The sequence below is a fragment of the Lytechinus pictus genome, chromosome 17 (genome assembly GCF_037042905.1).
Source record: "Lytechinus pictus isolate F3 Inbred chromosome 17, Lp3.0, whole genome shotgun sequence".
Classification (NCBI taxonomy): domain Eukaryota; kingdom Metazoa; phylum Echinodermata; class Echinoidea; order Temnopleuroida; family Toxopneustidae; genus Lytechinus; species Lytechinus pictus.
In genome coordinates, this window is record NC_087261.1 from 19,496,531 (window position 1) to 19,516,163 (window position 19,633).

The 19,633-nt window shown below is 38.3% G+C and overlaps 2 protein-coding genes across 2 annotated transcripts; one reads left to right on the forward strand and one right to left on the reverse strand.

Moving 5' to 3' along the window:
- Positions 1–1,686: 1,686 nt before the first annotated feature.
- LOC135157353 (uncharacterized) lies at positions 1,687–4,149 on the reverse strand. The gene has a single exon (XM_064112584.1). The coding sequence runs from the start codon at positions 3,049–3,051 to the stop codon at positions 1,687–1,689; it is 1,365 nt and encodes a 454-aa protein (XP_063968654.1). The 5' UTR covers positions 3,052–4,149.
- A 312-nt stretch (positions 4,150–4,461) lies between these two features.
- On the forward strand, positions 4,462–7,570 carry LOC135157287 (uncharacterized). Its single transcript, XM_064112389.1, has 2 exons — positions 4,462–4,563; positions 5,496–7,570. The coding sequence occupies exon 2, from the start codon at positions 5,508–5,510 to the stop codon at positions 6,183–6,185; it is 678 nt and encodes a 225-aa protein (XP_063968459.1). The 5' UTR covers positions 4,462–4,563; positions 5,496–5,507; the 3' UTR covers positions 6,186–7,570.
- The last annotated feature ends 12,063 nt before the right edge of the window (positions 7,571–19,633 follow it).

A 19,633-nucleotide genomic window follows, 5' to 3' on the forward strand; every position in this document is an offset into this window, starting at 1 on the left:
AACAAAAAAAATGAATGGAAGGATTAAAAGAGTGTAATTGTTGGAAAGTAGATTTTGGGAAAAATACCAATAATGTAGAAATAATAAAGTGAAAAAAAAAGAAAGGAGAGGAAATTTGTGTGAACGAATAAAGAGGAATTTCCACTTACCTGATCTGAGTATATTCAGGTGAGCATGCATTCACATCGGCAAACATATTTCCTTGTCCATATTTACATTGTTGTTTTTAAACAGATTCCATGTCCTCCAAAATTAGTATGACCATATACGCGCATATAGATTGATACAGTGTCCATATTTACAATGTTGTACATTCATATATATTGAAAACGGTTAATTAAGCTATCTCATGTTTATAGTCTAATGGAAAATATATACAATATGGTTCTTTTTGTTCTATTTTCTAAATTAAATCGCCTCCTCCACCTCCTCCATTTCCTCCAACTCATTTTCTGAAGCAGATCCCGCTCCAGAGTCCGGCTCGTCCTCTTCCTCGTCCACTTCCTCGTACCCGTATGATGGTTCCGTCCACGTACTGTCAGAGCCCGAACTTCCAGAGCCCGAACTTCCAGAGCCCGAACTGTTTCCTGATTCTCCTAAATATCCGGCATTCAAATGGAATAGGTATTCTCGTTCTTCTTCATCGCTTATTTCGCATTCCCAATCATCAATAGTGTCTTCTTCATTTTCATCTTTGTAATTTTGTGGATCATACTGAAAATTTCTTTTTTCCAAGCGGTAAATATCCTCCGTTTTATTTCGTATTTCCGGGAAATATTCTTCAATTTTATTTAGTTTCTGTAATATGCCTCCGAACCCTATCCAATATGAATCTTCAGATATTACGAAAGCCCCAACGTTATGGTTCTGTATGATATCTGGATTCCGAAGCATTGCTTCGGAGAGCCTCCGATATAAATTAGGAATCGGGTCATGACTCTTAGACCTGTTACATGACGAGATTAAATCTGTCAAATCATGCTCCTCGTAGGCTCTTTCACTCCTTTTTATCTTAACTGCAACCCAGACAAGGGTTCCTTTGTCCAGACTATCAAGAACGCTTTCTGTAACATTGAGTAAAGCTGTCATAGTCGAATGTTTGGGTCGAAATCCCGACTGCTGTGTACAAAGTAGAGAGTGCTTATTCAAATATTCATACACTTGACTGAATACAATCTTCTCTATGATTTTAGCGAATACAGACAATATAGAGATGGGTCTATAGTTTCCCATTTCAGTTTTGTCACCACCTTTGAACACAGGTGTGACCCGAGAAATCTTCAATTGGGGAGGTATTTCACCAGTTCGTAATGAAAGATTTATGATACAATAAAGCGGTTTTACTATGTGGGTTAAAATTGGCTTGATTAGTGATGTTGGTATGTCATCAAGTCCCCCCATCTTCTTACAATCAAGATTATTAATTACCTTTTTAATTTCTTCTTCAGTAACTATTTTAAAATCTGAAAGACTTACGTTGTTTGGAAATACATTATTCGACTCAAAATCACCGTTTCAAGGATTATCTAGAGTTATCTCATTTTGTATGCATTTTCCTATGCTTGAGAAGTAGTGGTTAAAACCCTCCGAAATTGATGTTTTGTTATGAAGTTCTATACCATCATTTTTTATTTCTACAATTTTAGATCCATTTTTTTTCTGAGGCATAAGATACTTCAAAGATTTTCATACATTTGTAGATTGACCATTGCTACTACTAATTGAGGTAGAAATATAATCCTTCTTCGCTTTACGGATCTTTGCTGTGACGTCATTTCTCAATCGCCGATACGATGCCCAATCATGATCTGATTTGGTATGCTTTGCTTTATTTTTTACTTCATTACGTTTACGAATAGTTTGAATTATATCTTCATTAATCCACGGTGATTCAATCTTCTTTACTCGAGTACGTTTAAGTGGGGCATGCTTATCAATTATACATTTTAATGCATCTTCAAACAAATCATAGGCATCTTTAACATTCATAGAGTTATAAACTGATTCCCAGGAAATTGATCTTATATCTTCATCGTAACGTGTCATATTAATTTTTCCAATATTCCTTGACAATTTATATTTATGTGCGTCATCTTTGTGTTGTGATTGTTTACCCCAAATACAACAAATCATATAATGATCACTCAGTGAAATAGGTACAACTTTTACATTTCTTATTTTAGTTTTGTTATTAGTAAGTATCAAATCTACCAACGTAGAGGTTGTGGCGGTAACCCTTGTCGGTGAGTTTATGACTTGGGCCAATCCCATGGTATCCATTAGTTCTTGTAGGTGTTTAGTTTGCCAAGAACAACGAGTTGCCAACATGTCACAGTTTATGTCACCGAGAATAACATAATCGTGCTTTAATCTATCTAATTTGAGAAGTACATTTTCAAATAAATTAAATTTATCAACATTAGAATTAGGGGGTCTATACCACACAACTACAAAGAATGGCTTTACCTTTAACCGTTTGATTTCCAGTACAATCATTTCCAGATCATATTCAGTTATATCATTCCGCACTGAATAGTTTATGGAACTTTTTATGTATATAGCTATCCCACCACCTGAGCGATTTCTATCTTTCCTTATGATGTCGAAATTATCCAAACCAATCTCAGTATCACATATATTCTCGTTTAGGTGTGTCTCACTTAATGTCAATATATCCATGTCAGATTTCTTTACAAGTAATCTTATTTCATCTAGATTTTTAGTTAATGAAATACAGTTCAAATGAGCAATTCTCATCCCCTTTTCAAAACGAAATAATTCAATTTCTGTATCGACATCATTTCCATCTCTTTGATTATTCAACAATGTATTATCCAATGGTTCTGTGTTTTTATCTTCATCAAAAATGTTACCAGGTAGTTCATTAAAATAACATTTAGGGCAAATCCAGTCCTGTGCACTTAAAAACAAATTCATATTCTCTCGGGAGCATGTAAGATGACACCATTTGGTGCAATTGACACACAAAAGTGCATTCTGGTTGTAGTATACGTTTTTACAGCAAATTATACATGGATATGCAATAACCATATAGAGGGATAATTCTAGACATTGTTCCCATTCACACACAAGGCTTACAGTTTCTCAATATCGTGTCTAGAATTGATATGAACACGTCTGTTTTCCTTGGTTAGAGCATAGATCTTTCCGTCTTGTGACCAGACTGACTTAGTGTTATCGTTTTGCAGTGTTTCCCGGTATAACTGAACGCGTTTGTTGGTCAATGACTCCCGTATGAACACCCTCATACCTCGAGCGTGCCTGAGCTTCGTCCGAGCTTTATACACGGATTGGCGGTCATTGTAGCGGATGAACTTGACAATAATAGCTCTTGGACTGCTTCGTTGCACAGCGTCAGTATAAGTAGGTCTTTGTTCATGATCCAGGGACGCTTGGTTGTCATGGTTGTCATGGACGCTCAGACGCCGGTGGATCCGATGTGATCTGTCGATTGCCTCGGGGCTGATGTTGATTCCCAAGTTTTGATTTATGATTTCAAGAACTTTCGTATCTGTGTTTTCATTAGGTGATTCATTTACTCCCTGTAGTATAAGGCAATTTCTTCTACTGTATTACTCAGCATCATCATTTGCACTTTCCATTGCTTTTACTGATGTTTTCAGAGTTCTCACCTCTTTCTCAAGCCTCTTTATTTCACTACATTTCTGATCTAGATCCATGTTTATCGCCTCATACACTTTAGAAGTAATTTTCCTCTCCAAACGTTGCTCAATAACATCATAAATGGCTTCGGAGATAGTGTTAATTACCTCATTAGACCTCAATGCCTCAGTTATTTGCTGTTTTATGGCATATTTCAGATCATTGTCCTCCGTAGTTGACTTCTCGCTTGGCTGACCAGCTGACGGGACATCAGATTGGCCGTTGACCGGCGCCGTGCGACTCGGGATTGTATCTGACGTGTGGTCGGTAATGTCCAGTTTCGTAGCCATATTCCTAGCTGCAGTAGGCCTAGGTTCAGGAATGTCCTTTTTACAATCCTTTCTAAGGTTATATTTCCTCCTTGTTGAATTATCACTCCTAGATGCTTTGTCAGATGATTTGTCAGACAATATTTCACCTCATTGGGAAAAATACTATCGTGAAAATAACATCAAATACTCTGGTTATCACACTAGTTATCACACACGGTTAGAACTTGACATTTAGATAAATACTGCATTGCTGCAAACTTTGTTGGAAAGTAGATTTTGGGCAAAATACTAACAATGTATAAATAATAAAGTGAAAAAAATTGGGAGAGGAAACTTATGTATGACATCATCTAAATGATAATGAAGAGGGCCGGGATGTGTATCCCCCACCCCCCGCACATGAAGCAAGCTAGTGAGTGCTTGCATGATCATATTCGAACGTAACGATGGGCCTATTGCACAACTTTTGAAAATATTGCATCTTGTTTGTACGTTCGCACAGCAGCTAGTGTCTTCAAGCACATTTGGGCCCTGTCTTTGAAGAGTTACATGTACGATTGATCCAATCAATCACAACTATGGACGGCGCCAGCAATGTCAACATCTGGTATGCATGTTTGTTCAAAATATTGTCTATGATGTAACTATGATGTATTCATTGTTTTCTTGAAAATTTATATATGCTTCTCTTTGTTTACAAAAGATATTGTGCAAATTTCCCATAGAAAAAAAATATGGTGGATGGATTTCCATAGAGTTACAATTGATTGACTCTTTCTAAGACGGGGCCCTGATAAACAATATTGGGTATTCCCTCAAGCATGACGTCAATTATGCCCACTCGATCGGCCGTGCGCAACGATATTACATAACGCTGAATATTACATATGGTAGGGTAATAAAGTGTGTCATTGAATTTTCCAAACAGATAACATCGTATACGAACAAAGTTGATTTTGAGCATTAAATCTTGACTTTTTATACTTTCAATGAAGTAGGGGAAGTGATAGGATTTTCCACGCTCATGAAGCCGATGCATGCTTGATCATTCGTGCATAACACGGTATTGCATGTACAAAATCAATTCGACGTTGCACCATCCAAGAATGCATTGCGTAATCTGAGAAGTAATGACGTCATAAATCCTTAGTAAAATCCCAAATATTGCGAATCATCAGTATTGTCATAAATTCCTACATGAGGTCTGTATAACTCTTTAAACCATTGGTAGTAATAAAATATGTACTCCAATATCAAAGTCATTGGTTGTTCCTTGATTTAAAACAGATTAAACTTTGTCAATTCTATCAATATGATTCAAAGAAGTTCGAATCCTTTTACGGATCTTGGGATTCGTTTAGTGGATTTACGGATCTACGGATTCGTTTAGCGGATTTATACGGAATCGTTGAACGGAATTACGGATTCGTTTAACGGATCTACGGATTCCATTACGGATCTACGGATTCGTTTATGGATGTTGACATCATGTATAAAGATACGATTGATAACACTTTGCTTCAATTCTGACCTAAACAGCATCGAGTCAACATGAACGCTCTTGATATGTCCAACCGGCGTTACGCATGTTCCCAATGCAATAGGACCTATAGTCGGAAGTTTGATATGCAGAGGCATGAACAAAAAGCTCACCCTGATACAGAAGATGAAGGCAAAATTGAATCTTCCGACGCTGAAGAAGGTACAAGTGAGGATGATTACTCCGAACCACCCTCTCAAACGGAGGGAGTTGAAGAATCTAGTGATTCAGAAAACGATGGAGAGGATGAATCGTCAATGTCAGAGACAGATAACATGGATGAAATTGAAGACAACCCTGCTTACCAAGTATGGTTGGAGCAGGCCATGACAGCCACCAAGGACCTGAGAGACGAAAAATATCAGAAATATATTTCAGAGGGAATGGAAGAAGAAGACGCTAAAGAAAAAGCGCACGTGAAATTACTGTGGGCCGTCAAACGCATCTTTTTCGATCTTTACTCCAAGTTCTTGCAGCAAAACATTAGCCTAGGAGAAGCTGACGTCAATCACGAGATCGTTTCTGATCTCAAGGAAAGACTAGAAAATGGCATGGAATTCCAGAAAGCCGTACAAAGAGTCTTAGCCAGGCATGGTCCACAATTTGATGGTTTATTCCAGTTCCAAGATGGAGGTGACGATGACGACGATGATGAAGAAACAGAGAGTGAGGATGGAGTCTACAACTAAAGGCACAACACCACCTTGTCAACAAAAATAATCAAAGAACTTGAAAACGCCGTCAACAAAAATGACAGATTGAACTCTATTATTTCTATCGTCAATATTCATACCAGCCATAGGCCTATACATGGATTGTGTTACAGCGAAGATATAACAGTTAACAATTATTTTGTCTACACAATACGTACTTCGATTACTTTTACCTTTGTATCAAAATCTTCTTTGTGTATATGTCTGGACTTAAAATGGAATAAAAATGAATAATAATAACATATAATTGTACAGTGTTCTATGTTATCACCATGTGCGTGAATGGAGTTGACCTGAAGCTAGTGCCATCTATGTAATACAATTTGTGTGAGTCAGAAAGCCAATAAAGAGAGACGTGTATGCGGGTCAAAATGAAAACTATGGAAGTATGAAAGAACTGATTGGAGCGGAGATGCAAAGATTAGTTTCTAACATTCCTCGCTTTGTTCGAAAAATCAAAAGTTTTTTCGACCAAGACATCGTTAAGTAGTTTGCTTTCTACCGTTTACCAAAATAACCGATTGGAGTGAAGATACAAAGATTAGTTCATGCATTCCTCGCTTTGTTAGAAAATCAAAGGTTGTTTTCGACCATGACATCTTGAATGGTTCGTTTTCTTTCATCTATTATAATATAGATGATAGAGGGAGAAGAGTATGGGGGAAGATCCAAAATTAAGAGGAAAAATCGATGGAAGCGATGGAAAATCAAGGAGTTGCAAAGGAATTAATTTGGGGAGATCACAAAGACACGCTGGACAGGTTTGAGAAGGATTGTGTTCCAGGGATGGCGTCGATAGAAAATCGTTGCGTAGCGATACCAGGGTGTCTCATCTCCAATCACTACGAAACTATTTCAGACCAAGAGAAATTCGAACTCTTACACAGGCACGGCATGCCTCACGAGTTGAAAGAAGATTGGTCTAAAGGGTGGAAGAGACGAATTCTTCAACGATTTTGTAATAATAAATTATTCATCGATGTCTATCTCAATCACATTGCAAGCACGAAGATTCCAGCAGCCTCCTTCTCATTCTACAAACATCCATGCTGGTTCAAAAAAGGATACACAGCGTCGAAAATTCTATACAAAGGAACCATAAACGGGATCTTACTTATAGATGAAATCGATTAATTTTCCATAGAATATGAGTTGTATATATGTAGAATGGCATCACTTAATCTTCATTGTAAATATGTTTCACTGTAATATATGGACATGGGAAACTAGGTTTTGAATATTATGACAATGTTAATATGGACAATATTTTGGACGATCGACGCTCGAATGGAAATATTAAAAGGGTAAGTCAAACATTGACACTCCTGCCCTTTTTTCCCAGTGCTATTATATTACCCAAAATCTACTCTAACAATAACACTCTTTTAATCCTTCCATTCAACTTTATGGTTGTTCATTCGTTGCCAAGGAGACTACGCGTCCCTTCTAACAGATACATAACATTACTACGTCACTGCGATTAGTGTTATTTAAATGATCCCCTATTCAATGGCCATCCGATCTTTCCGCACTCGCTATTGTTATTTAAATGTCCCCTATTCAATGGCCATCCGATCTTTCCGCACTCGCTATTGTTATGCTAATGATCCCTATTCAATGGCCATCCTTCCAGACTACTCTTCCATTGTTATGCTAATCGACCCCCTATTCAATGGCCATCTTTCCCGACTATTCATCCATTGTTATGCTAATTATCCCTATTCAACTCTTCCATTGTTATGCTAATTTCCCCTATTCAACCCTTCATTGTTATGCTAATGTATTACGTCATATTCTTTTGTGCGCGCGTCACGCTTGAGTGAACCTTTAGAATGGCCATATCGCCGTCATTATTCTCTGTAGTAAACAAGGCAGTGCCGCTTTGTGTACTATGCACGTACGCCTTCATATGGAATAACTGCAGTTGAAGTTGTATCTGCGAGCCATAGAACTTGCAAAGAGGAAATGATTAAAATATTTGTGGCCGTACTATTATTCCAAATATGTGAATTCCCTCAGAATGATACCATAGACCCTAAAGGAATAATTTCAAGGTGAATAATATGAAATTTGATCGAGATCTTCTCACCAGTCGATAAAGTAGCAGACGTGTTATTATGACATATTTATCCGCGTGTGACGCGGCTCTTGCAAAAAACACAGTTGGTTGCGGAATTGCTTTGTGCCGACCGGCCGCCCGCTCCGGCGCAGCTAGCTGTCGAGCTACCGTACCGTTCTTGTTGTCTTCAACCATAGAGATGTATACTAATTACTATAATATCTCTCTGTCTTCAACTCACTTGCGAATTGCGTTTGTATGTGTGACGGTGACCCCTAGCGTAATTAAATATAGAAAACAACTCAGAAGGCCGAGAAAGAATACTATACGTTCAAGATTGTTCTGTGGAATGAGCTATGAGTGGAAATGATCCAGAGGATATAAAAGTGGAGTCAAAGACAAAAGAAAAGAAGAGAAAACGCCAGGGGATCGCTGCACGGCCATGAACTAAGTCGACATACCAGACCATAACAGTACACTCAATGCCTGGGTGTTGTGTGTACTGTATTATGCGTTCAGCGCGCGCTGAGCTAGCCGCCGGAATTACTTTCCAGCTACTCACTTGATTGAACATCGTGATAAAATAAATGAGAAATAGTGAAAATATCATTCAATAACTCACTGTTTGCTATTTTACATCATGATTGAAGAGTTCATGATGGTTATTCATACTGTTTTTTATACAGGGAAAGTAAAGATTTGTACATATCAGTCCTATTTGTTTGATTTGAGTTGCTTTGAAAAAAAATTGTAAAATATCTTTCTCTCTCTGCATAGCATTTCTGTATGACATTCAGGCACCTCGTATACTAAATTCCCCCCGGTGACGTCACACTCCGAGTGACTTTTCTGAACACTCGTCTCTCGGGCTCTGACAGGTGGCTAATTTCATAGACTTTCAAAGCAAAATATCGAGAAGGCAGAGGATTTTTGTGACATGCTATCTGTTTGAACAACTTATATATACTATATATTGTGTGTAGAACCTATATTTATGGAAACTCACCCCCTTCTTAATTCAACCTTAATGAAATTATGGAAATACAAGCATTGTTTCGAGGGAACATAACTTTTTTACTTCTTGACCATTTTTGTGATTAAGGCACTGGCGTAAATCCGTGTTGATGGGTGGGGGGGATGACTGAAATATTTTGGCATTTTTTTGCAATCATGTTTTTAGATATGCAACGAATTGTCATTGATATGTCCACAGTGGCGTACCGTGGGTCACGGCATTGGGGAGGGGGGGGGGGCACCAGCAAATTTTTTGAATCAATAAGTGAGTGCGCTCGTGAGCGCGCGAAGTTGCCAGTTATACTGACCTAATTGAGACATTTTAAGGACAATGTCATTAAACGGTGTATGTCACTGATCAAATAATGCGAGCGCGAGCTGAAATTTTTTTACATTCACACCTAAAAAGGGACAATATAATCAAATTTTTGTAATCATGATAGGTTCCTGTTTCGCTAAACAATGCGAGCGCAAAGCGCGAGCTGAAAACTTAGATAATTCAGACCTGAAGTGGGGCATTCTAAGGTTTCTTTGTAGGAATTAATTAGGACCATACGTATTTCATTAACCAAATGATGCGAGCGCGAAGCGCGAGCTGAAAATTTTTGATATTCAGATCAGAAGAAGGGAAATTTTAAGGACTGATTTTAGGAATTCATGAAGAGCAGACATATCTCACCAATCCACTAATGCGAACGTAATCACGGACAGGAAATGTTTCATATATACGAAGACCTTAACATGGGGCAATCACTTTTGAGTCATGAAAAAGAAGCATATGTCACTACATAAAACAAATGATAACTCAAGTGCTAGGAAATATATTTGGTTTATATTGACTTGAAAACGGGATGTTTTAGTACAACAGGATTATATATATCTCGTTAAACAGACAATGCGAGCACCAGGAACAATAAAAAAAGACGTAAGCCCTGGGCAAATTATGTTTCATAAAGTTGTAATGTAACATAACATAATTATAATATAATATAACATTATAATGAATAATATTTTCTTCTTTCCCACTACGTACGTTTCTCTTCCTTTCTCCCCTTTTTCTCCTTTTCCCCCTTTCCCCGTTTTTTTTGTCAGCCGATGGGGGGGGGGATGTGCCCCCCCATGCCCCCCGTATAGTTACGCCACTGTATGTCCATATGGCAAATACCCCTCCAATATTATTATCTTTTTTTACCCCATGATGGTTTAATGGTTTTATTAGAGATTACATTCAAATTTTTTTGACATTCCATCTTAATCCCTTCCCAAAGACCCCAACATTGATGAATTGGAAGAAAAGGGGATTTTATCTTCAATGTTATAATATGCACATAAGTATTTCGTTTGGAAATGGTGAAATGGCTCTTTATTTGCATTTTATGATTCAATAATATTGTTTTATTTGTTAAGCGGTATTTTAGGAAGAATTTTCACCAATAAAACAATTGTCTCTTATGATTTTTTTTTTCATTTCTTTCGTAAAAAGTGGGGGGGATGTTTGTACATGCCATCCCCCCCTCCTCGAAAAGTGGGGGGGATATATCCCCCCCATCCCCCCCGGGATTTACGCCAGTGGATTAAGGCATCAAATAAAAGAGCCGATATAGAACTTTTTAGGCATGTGATTTTTTTTTTGAAATTCAGATACCCCCCGCCAAATGAGTTTTTGGTTTCCTTTCTTCAAATTGTTTTTGCTCACTCATGCGTGAATGAAGAATAATCTAAGTAATATCAACTGAAAGAGGAGATTCTAAGCTTTACAATGGTAGGTCATTTGTCTATTGTATTTGTGATTAAGTTATGATAAATCATAGCTTAATCTCGGTTTCGTTTTTTCTGGGACGCACTGTATAGGAATGTTATGAATGCAGAAGAAAACAATAAATCAAATCAAGACCAAATCCTAGACTGATAAGATTTCGCCATGAACGGACGTGTCTAAAGTGAGCTCCGCTCCGCTACGTTTTTATCACATGGAATATACGCATAAATGTTCGAGAGATGCCTTTTGACTTCTAATTCTGACCGCAAGTTGAACATATCTTCTACATAATACTACATTTGTTTGCAAAATGCAGAATTCTTCGAATAGTCGTGACTATATAATTTGAGAAAACCTTCCACCCACGTGCCAAAACACCTTCGCCAGTTCCCGTAACTGTTTCCAACAAGACTCCCCAACTCGTGACCAACCAGCCTACAGCCATACCCCCGGCGCCATGGCAGCCCAGCAAGCTGACCCTCCTACTTCTGCTACTCGGATCCCGCTTACAGACCCCAAGGACCCTAAAGATGATTACTTGAAATGCGGAAAATGTTCACGGATTTCCAGCGTGATATTGATAGTAAATTGGATCACGTAATTTCGGATCTTAATGCTGTTAAATCAGACATCAGGATGGTGAAGTCCGCTATACATGACCTTGAAATTTCTTCAGCGGATTCTTCAGCTAGAATATCTACCCTAGAAGCGGATAAACTACCTGGTATTGAACGTTTTATTGCCAAAGTTAGAGCTGAATTCGACGACAAGCTACTGAACTGAACCTAGAAATACACCACCGAAAACAAAATTTGTTGTTCTACGGCATCCCAAGCAAACCAATGAGGATATTTACAAGACCACTTCTTCTGCACTGGGCAAGTTACTGGAAATTCCCGTTGAGGAGGCAGACCAAATTCAAATCATCAATGCCCATCGTCTACCCACGAAGAAGACCCACAGCGGAGCCAGAGGAACCCCGGCCCCCGAAGCTCCTGATCTCATCATTGTCCGCTTTGCAAAGATGTACGACCGGGACCGAATTATTCGCGCCTTTGAGCAGCCAAGGCAACCCTTGGCTACTGACGGCAACCGTAGGGATGGCGACCGTGTAACTGTCCGTACTGACCTACCCCCATCTATGAAACGCGAGCGTGGTCATCTAGCATCAGTTGCATACAACATTCGCAGAACCAAGCAGTTGAAAACCAGGATAAGGATTCAAGGTACCAAAGTACCAGGCGCGGATCCATGGGGGGGGGGGGGCCGAGGGGGCCTTGCCCCCCCCCCCCCCCCTTTGGCCAAAAAAAGAAGAGGGAAAGAAAGAGAAAAAAGAGGGGAAGAGGGGAAAGAAAAGAAGAAAAAGAAGAAGGGAAGAAAAAAGAGAGAGGAAAAGGGGGAAAGAAAAGAGGAAAGGGGAGAGGGGGAAAGGAAAAGGAGAAAAGAAGAAAAAGGGAAGAGGGGGAAGGAAGGGAAGGAAAAGGGGAAAGAAAGAGAAGGAAAAATAGAGGGAAAGGAAAAGGAGAAAAAAGAGAGAGGGGAAGAGGGGAAAGGAAGAAGAAAAAGAGAGAGAGGAAAAAGAGGAAAGAAAAGGAGAAAAAAAGGAAGAGAAGAAAAGGGAGGGGGAAGAAAAAAGAGGAAGAGGGGACAAAAAAAGGGGAGAGAGGAAGAGGGAGGAAAGAAAAGAAGAGGGGAAAGAAAGAGAAAAAAGAGGAAGAGCAGGAAAGAAAATGATGTTCGAACCAAAAGGGCGCCGAAATGATGTTCGAAGGAATGTCAAAATGATGTTCGAATTGGGGGCCGAATTGATGTTCGAACGGGGGGGGGGGGGGAGGGGGGCGAATTGATGTTCGACGTAGGGGCGCCAAATTGATGTTCGAACTAGGGGGGGCGCCAAATTAATACTCGAGCTAGGGGGGGGGGAGGGCGAAATGATATTCGAACTAGGGGCGCCAAATTGATATTTGACCTACATGTAGTAATAAAATATGTACTCCAATAGCAATGTCATTCGTCGTTCCTTGATTTAAAACGATTAAACTTTGTCAATTCTATCAATATGATTCAAAGAATTTCGAATCCGTTTACGGATCTACGGATTCGTTTAGCGGATTTACGGATTCCATTACGGATCTACGGATTCGTTTGTGGATGTTGACATCATGTATAAAGATACGATTGATATCACTTTGCTTCAATTCTGACCTAAACAGCATCGAGTCAACATGAACGCTCTTGATTTGTCCAACCGGCGTTACGCATGTTCCCAATGCCAGAGGACCTATAGTCGGAAGTTTTATATGCAGAGGCATGAACAAAAAGCTCACACTGATACAGAAGATGAAGGCAAAATTGAATCTTCCTACGCTGAAGAAGGTACAAGTGAGGATGATTACTCCGAACCATCCTCTCAAACGCAGGGAGTTGAAGAATCTAGTGATTCAGAAAACGAAGGAGAGGATGAATCGTCAATGTCAGAGACAGATAACGTAGATGAAATTGAAGACAACATTGCTTACCGAGTATGATTAAAGCAGGCCATGAGAGCCACCAAGGACTTGAGAGACGAAAAATATCAGAAATATATCTCAGAGGGAAAGGAAGAAGACGCTAAAGAAAAGGCTCACGTGAAACTACTGTGGGCCGTCAAACGCATCTTTTTCGATATTTACTCCAAGTTCTTGCAGCAGAACGTTAGCCTAGGAGAAGCAGGCATCAATCACGAGATCGTTTCTGATCTCGAGGAAAGATTAGAAAATGGCATGGAATTCCAGAAAGCCGTACACAGAGTCTTAGCCAGGCATGATCCACAATTTGATGGTTTATTCCAGTTCCCAGATGGAGGTGACGATGACGACGATGATGAAGAATTAGAGAGTGAGGATGGAGTCTACAACTAAAGGCACAGCACCACCTTGTCAACAAAATAATCCAAGAACTTGAAAACTCAGTCAACATAAATGACAGATTGAACTATATATTATTTACATCGTCAATATTCATACCAGCCATAGGTCTATACATGGATTGTGTTACAGCGAAGATATAACAGTTAGCAATTATTTTGTCTACAACATACGTTTACTACATAACTTCGATTACTTTTACCTTTGTATCAAAATCTGCTTTGTGTATATGTCTGGACTTAAAATGGAATAAAAATGAATAATAATAACATATATTGTACAGTGTTCTATGTTATCACCATGTGGGTGGATGGAGTTGACCTGAAGCTAGTGCCATCTACTGGATTCTATGTAATACAATTTGTGTGAGTCAGAAAGCCAATAAAGAGAGTCGTGTATGTGGGTCAAAATGAAAACTATGCAAGTATGAAGTAACCGATTGGAGCGAAGATGCAAAGGTTAGTTTCTTTCATTCCTCGCTTTGTTCGAAAAATCAAAAGTTTATTCGACCAAGACATCAATAAGTCGTTTGCTTTCTACCATTTAGCGAAATAACCGATTGGAGCGAAGATACAAAGATTAGTTATTGCATTCCTCGCTTTGTTAGAAAATCAAAGGTTGTTTTCGACCATGACATCTTGAATAGATCGCTTTCTTTCATCTATTATAATATAGATAGAAAAGAAGATGCAGTGAATAGTTATTGCATTCTTTGCTTTCATTTAACAAAATACCGATTGAAATAGATTGAAAAATCAAAAGTTGTATTCGACCAACAAGGTATATATGTATAGTTCACTTTCTACCATTTAGCACAATAACCGATTGAAGCGAAGAGGGAAACATATCAGTCTTTGTTAGTTTTTTTTACATTCATTTTCGATAAATTTAATAGAGATAAAATCGCTCGATCTTCAGAGGTATCATTTAGTTTCCGTAAATTCGAGACAACCTCGCCTCTTAACGAAGATATCCTTGATCTACGAGGATATTCGTCACATAAAGCATTTTACAATAGCTGGATTTATTATCCTTTCTTTATCGCGAGTATGTTAGAGAACATGATGATAGAGGGAGAAGGGTTTCACTATAAGGGGGAAGATCCAAAAATAAGAGGAAAATCGATGGAAGCGATGGAAAATCAAGGAGTTGCAAACGAAGTAATTTGGGGAGATCACAAAGACATGCTGGACAGGTTTGAGAAGGATTGTGTTCCAGGGATGGCGTCGATGGAAAATCGTTGCGTAGCGATACCAGGGTGTATCATTTCCAATCACTACAAAACTATGTCAGACCAAGAAAAATTCGAAAAAAATGAAAGCAAAGACTGCAAGAACTATTCACTGCATCTTCTTTTCTATCTATATTATAATAGATGAAAGAAAGTGAGCTATTCAAGATGTCATGGTCGAAAACAACCTTTGATTTTCTAACAAAGTGAGGAATGCAATAACTAATCTTTGTTATTTCTACATTGTTAGTATTCTGCCTAAAATATATTATGTAACGATAGCATTTTCAATCCTTCCATTCAATTTTTAATTTGTTGATTCGTTTCCAGGGAGACTCTTCCGTCCCTTCCAACCGATACGTAACATTCACTGGCGTAAATCCCGGGGGGGATGGGGGGATATATCCCCCCCCCCACTTTTCGAGGAGGGGGGGATGGCCTGCACAAACATCCCCCCCCCCACTTTTTACGAAAGAAATGAAAAAAAAAATCACAAGAGCTAATTGTTTTATTGGTGAAAATTCTTCCAAAAATACCGCTTAACAAATAAAATAATATTATTGAATCATAAAATGCAAATAAAGAGCCAGCTCACCATTTCCAAACGAAATACTTATGTCCTTATTATAACATTGAAGAGAAACCCCCGTTTCTTCCAATTCATCAATATTGGGGTCTTTGGGAAGGGATTAAGATGGAATGTCAAAAATTTGTTGAATGTAATCTCTAATAAAACCATTAAACCATCATGGGGTAAAAAAGATAATAATATTGGAGGGGTATTTGCCATATGGACATACAGTGGCGTAACTACGGGGGACATGGGGGGCACATCCCCCCCCCCCCCCCCCCCCATCGGCTGACCAAAAAAAAACGGGGAAAGGGGGAAAAGGAGAAAAGAGGGAGAAAGGAAGAGAAACGTAGTGGGAAAAAAGAAAATATTATTCATTAGAATGTTATATTATATTATAACTATGTTAAGTTACATTACATAAGAAACATTTTTATCATAACTTTATGAAACATAATTTGCCCAGGGCCTACGTCTTCATTGTTCCTGGTGCTCGCATTGTCTGTTTAACGAGATATATAATCCTGTTGTACTAAAACATCCCGTTTTTAAGTCAATATAAACCAAATATATTTCCTAGCACTTGAGTTATCATTGTTTTATGTAGTGACATATGCTTCTTTTTCATGACTCAAAAGTGATTGCCCCATGTTAAGGTCTTCGTATATATGAAACATTTCCTGTCCGTGATTACGTTCGCATTAGTGGATTGGTGAGATATGTCTGCTCTTCATGAATTCCTAAAATCAGTCCTTAAAATGTCCCTTCTTCTGATCTGAATATCAAAAATTTTCAGCTCGCGCTTCGCGCTCGCATCATTTGGTTAATGACATACGTATGGTCCTAGTTAATTCCTACAAACAAAACTTAGAATGCCCCACTTCAGGTCTGAATTATCTAAGTTTTCAGCTCGCGCTTCGCGCTCGCATTGTTAAGCGAGACAGGTACCTATCATGATTACACAAATTTGATTATAATGTCCCTTTTTAGGTGTGAATTTAAAAAAATTTGAGCTCGCGCTTCACGCTCGCATTATTTGATCAGTGAGATACATATCCGTTTAATGACATTGTCCTTAAAATGTCTCTATTAGGTCACTCACTCAGTCATTCAAACATTTTGCTGGTGCCCCCCCCCCCCCAATGCCGTGACCCACGGTTGCCACTGTGGACATATCAATGACAATTCCTTGCATATCTAAAAACATGATTGCAAAAAAATGCCAAAATATTTCAGTCATCCCCCCACCCATCAACACGGATTTACGTCAGTGGTAACATTACTACGTCACTGCGCTCATTGTTATTTAAATGATCCCCCATTGAAAACCCATCTTCCTCGTAGTCCTACCTCTTTTTATTTAAATTATCCTCCATTGAATTCCCATCTTTCCAGACTACTCTTCCTTTGTTATACGTAACATTACTACGTCACTGCGATTATTGTTATTTAAATGATCCCCTATTCAAGGGCCATCCGATCTTTCCGCACTCGCTATTGTTATGCTAATTATCCCTATTCAATGGCCATCCTATCTCTTCGTATTCTCCATTGTTATGGTAATCATCTCTATTCAATGGCTATCTTTCCAGACTACTCTTCCATTGTTATGCTAATCAACCCCCTATTCAATGGCTATCTTTCCCGACTACTCTTCCATTGTTATGCTAATTACCCCTATTCAACTCTTCATTGTTATGCTAATGATATAACGTCATATTCTTTTGTGCGCGCGTCACGCTTGAGTGAACCTTTAGAATGGCCATATCGCCGTCATTATTCTCTGCTCGCATTGATTTTTTTTTTAAGTGATATTACATTTATTCATGAACACATCATTATGAAACCATTATTCAATTGCCTCTTCTTCATGTGCCTATGAAATAAGATAATTTAACATGCATTTAAGGCACTTATGATTGCCTGGGCGGAGGGAGGGGGAGGGAGGGGCCGCCATTTTTCTGAAAAGTACACAGGGGCGCCAAAATCAGGTTGAATTTGGGCCCCCCTCCCTACGAAATCCTGGATCCGCGCCTGGTCACTTACATATTATTTGATTTGTCTTGCTATTTACAATTTTTTTTTCATATACATATTTTTCTAGTTTTAAATATGCGTGACTTTTAATCATGATATTTTAAAAGTGTAAATGTTAATTCATATATGTTTTTAATACTCGCAACTTTGCTGATTTAATTTTGACAATGATAGTTTTACAATGTTATCATTTCAATCAATTTTAATCTTTTTTTGAGATTGTCCAAAATCATTTTTTCTGGCTTTATTTAGCACTAGAATTGTGATATATTGTTATCTTTTAATAATATACATGTACATTTTTACTTTGTAAATATGATAATATGAGTCTTCGGACTTTTGTCATGTACCATTTTCACAATAAAACCAGAATTGAATTGAATTAAATTGAATATTTCTCACATCAAAATTCCTTTTGCTTGTGGGAACAAAACAAAATTACATTTCTATGCAATCGTACTATAAAAGCAAAACTACGAATTTTGAATAGCACAACAGGTACAAAATAACGTTTTTAAGGATTGTTGGGATATAATTGTCCATTATCGAAATATTGGCGTTGTGTTGTCATGAAACACGCAAAGGATTGTGGGATACTAACTTGTGCAGGCGCGCGCACTCGGACGTGAGTCCGCTCTTAACCCGTACATGTGCATATCTATGGACGAGTTTCGACGAGAAAAATACACTCAGAACTTAGTCACCGATTTTGGAAAAAGTGGTTTTTCTCAGAAATCTCAAATCGGAAGCTTGTGATATTTTTGCACAATAGTGTTATTTGGTCATCTGCGGAAGAACTCCAGCACTTTTCTAACTCGAATCAGTTCGAAATAATGGGTAAATACTAAACTGAAAATAATTTCTTTTTGTGGGCCATATAATGGGCCTGCCGTCTGAGCGAGTAGGATGTAAGAGGGCCACATGGGCCTGCCGCACCAGAAGGGTTAAGGAATATATTTTAGGAATCCATTAAGAGTATACATAACTCACCATAGTCATTTAATGTGAGTGCCAAGCGCTTGCTGATTTTGTTAGAATTACATCTGAACACATGAAGCACTTTTTGTAGTCATATCATGATTATCATATACGCATAATAATCAAGCGAAGCGCGTGCTGAAAATTTAGGAAATTCAGACCTGAAGAGGGGCATTTTAAGGCTTAATTGTTTGAAGGATAACGGAAGACCATACGTATTTCACTAACCATTTGATGCGAGCGCGAAGCGCGAGCTGAAATTTCTGTATGTATTGACCCCAAACAGGAATATTTTATTGAATATTTTTTAAGGAATCCATTAAGAGTATACATAGCTCACCATAGTCATCGAATGTGAGTGCCAAGCGCTTGCTGATTTTGTTAGAATTACATCTCAGCACATGAAGCACTCTTTGTAGTCATAGTAATCATGATTATAATACGCATCTCTCTAATCAAATATTGCGAGTGCGAAGCGCGAGCTGAAAATTTAGGAAATTCAGACCTAAAAAAGGGCATTCTAAGTATTGTTTGTAGGAATTCACTAAGACCATACGTATTTCACTAACCAAATGATGCGAGAACGAAGCGCGAGCTGAAATTTTTTTTTATTCAGATCAGAAAAGGAAAATTTCAAGGACTGATTTTAGGAATTCATGGAGAGCAGACATATCTCACCAATCACTAACTGACTAATGCGAACGTAAGCACGGACATGAAATGTTTTATTATTAAGACCTTAAAATGGGGCAATCACTTTAAGTCGTCATGAAAAAGAAGCATACTCTTGTACATAAAACAATAATAACTCGAAGTGGGTGGAAATATATTTGGTGTATAACGGTTAGTTCATGATCAACTTTTCTCAA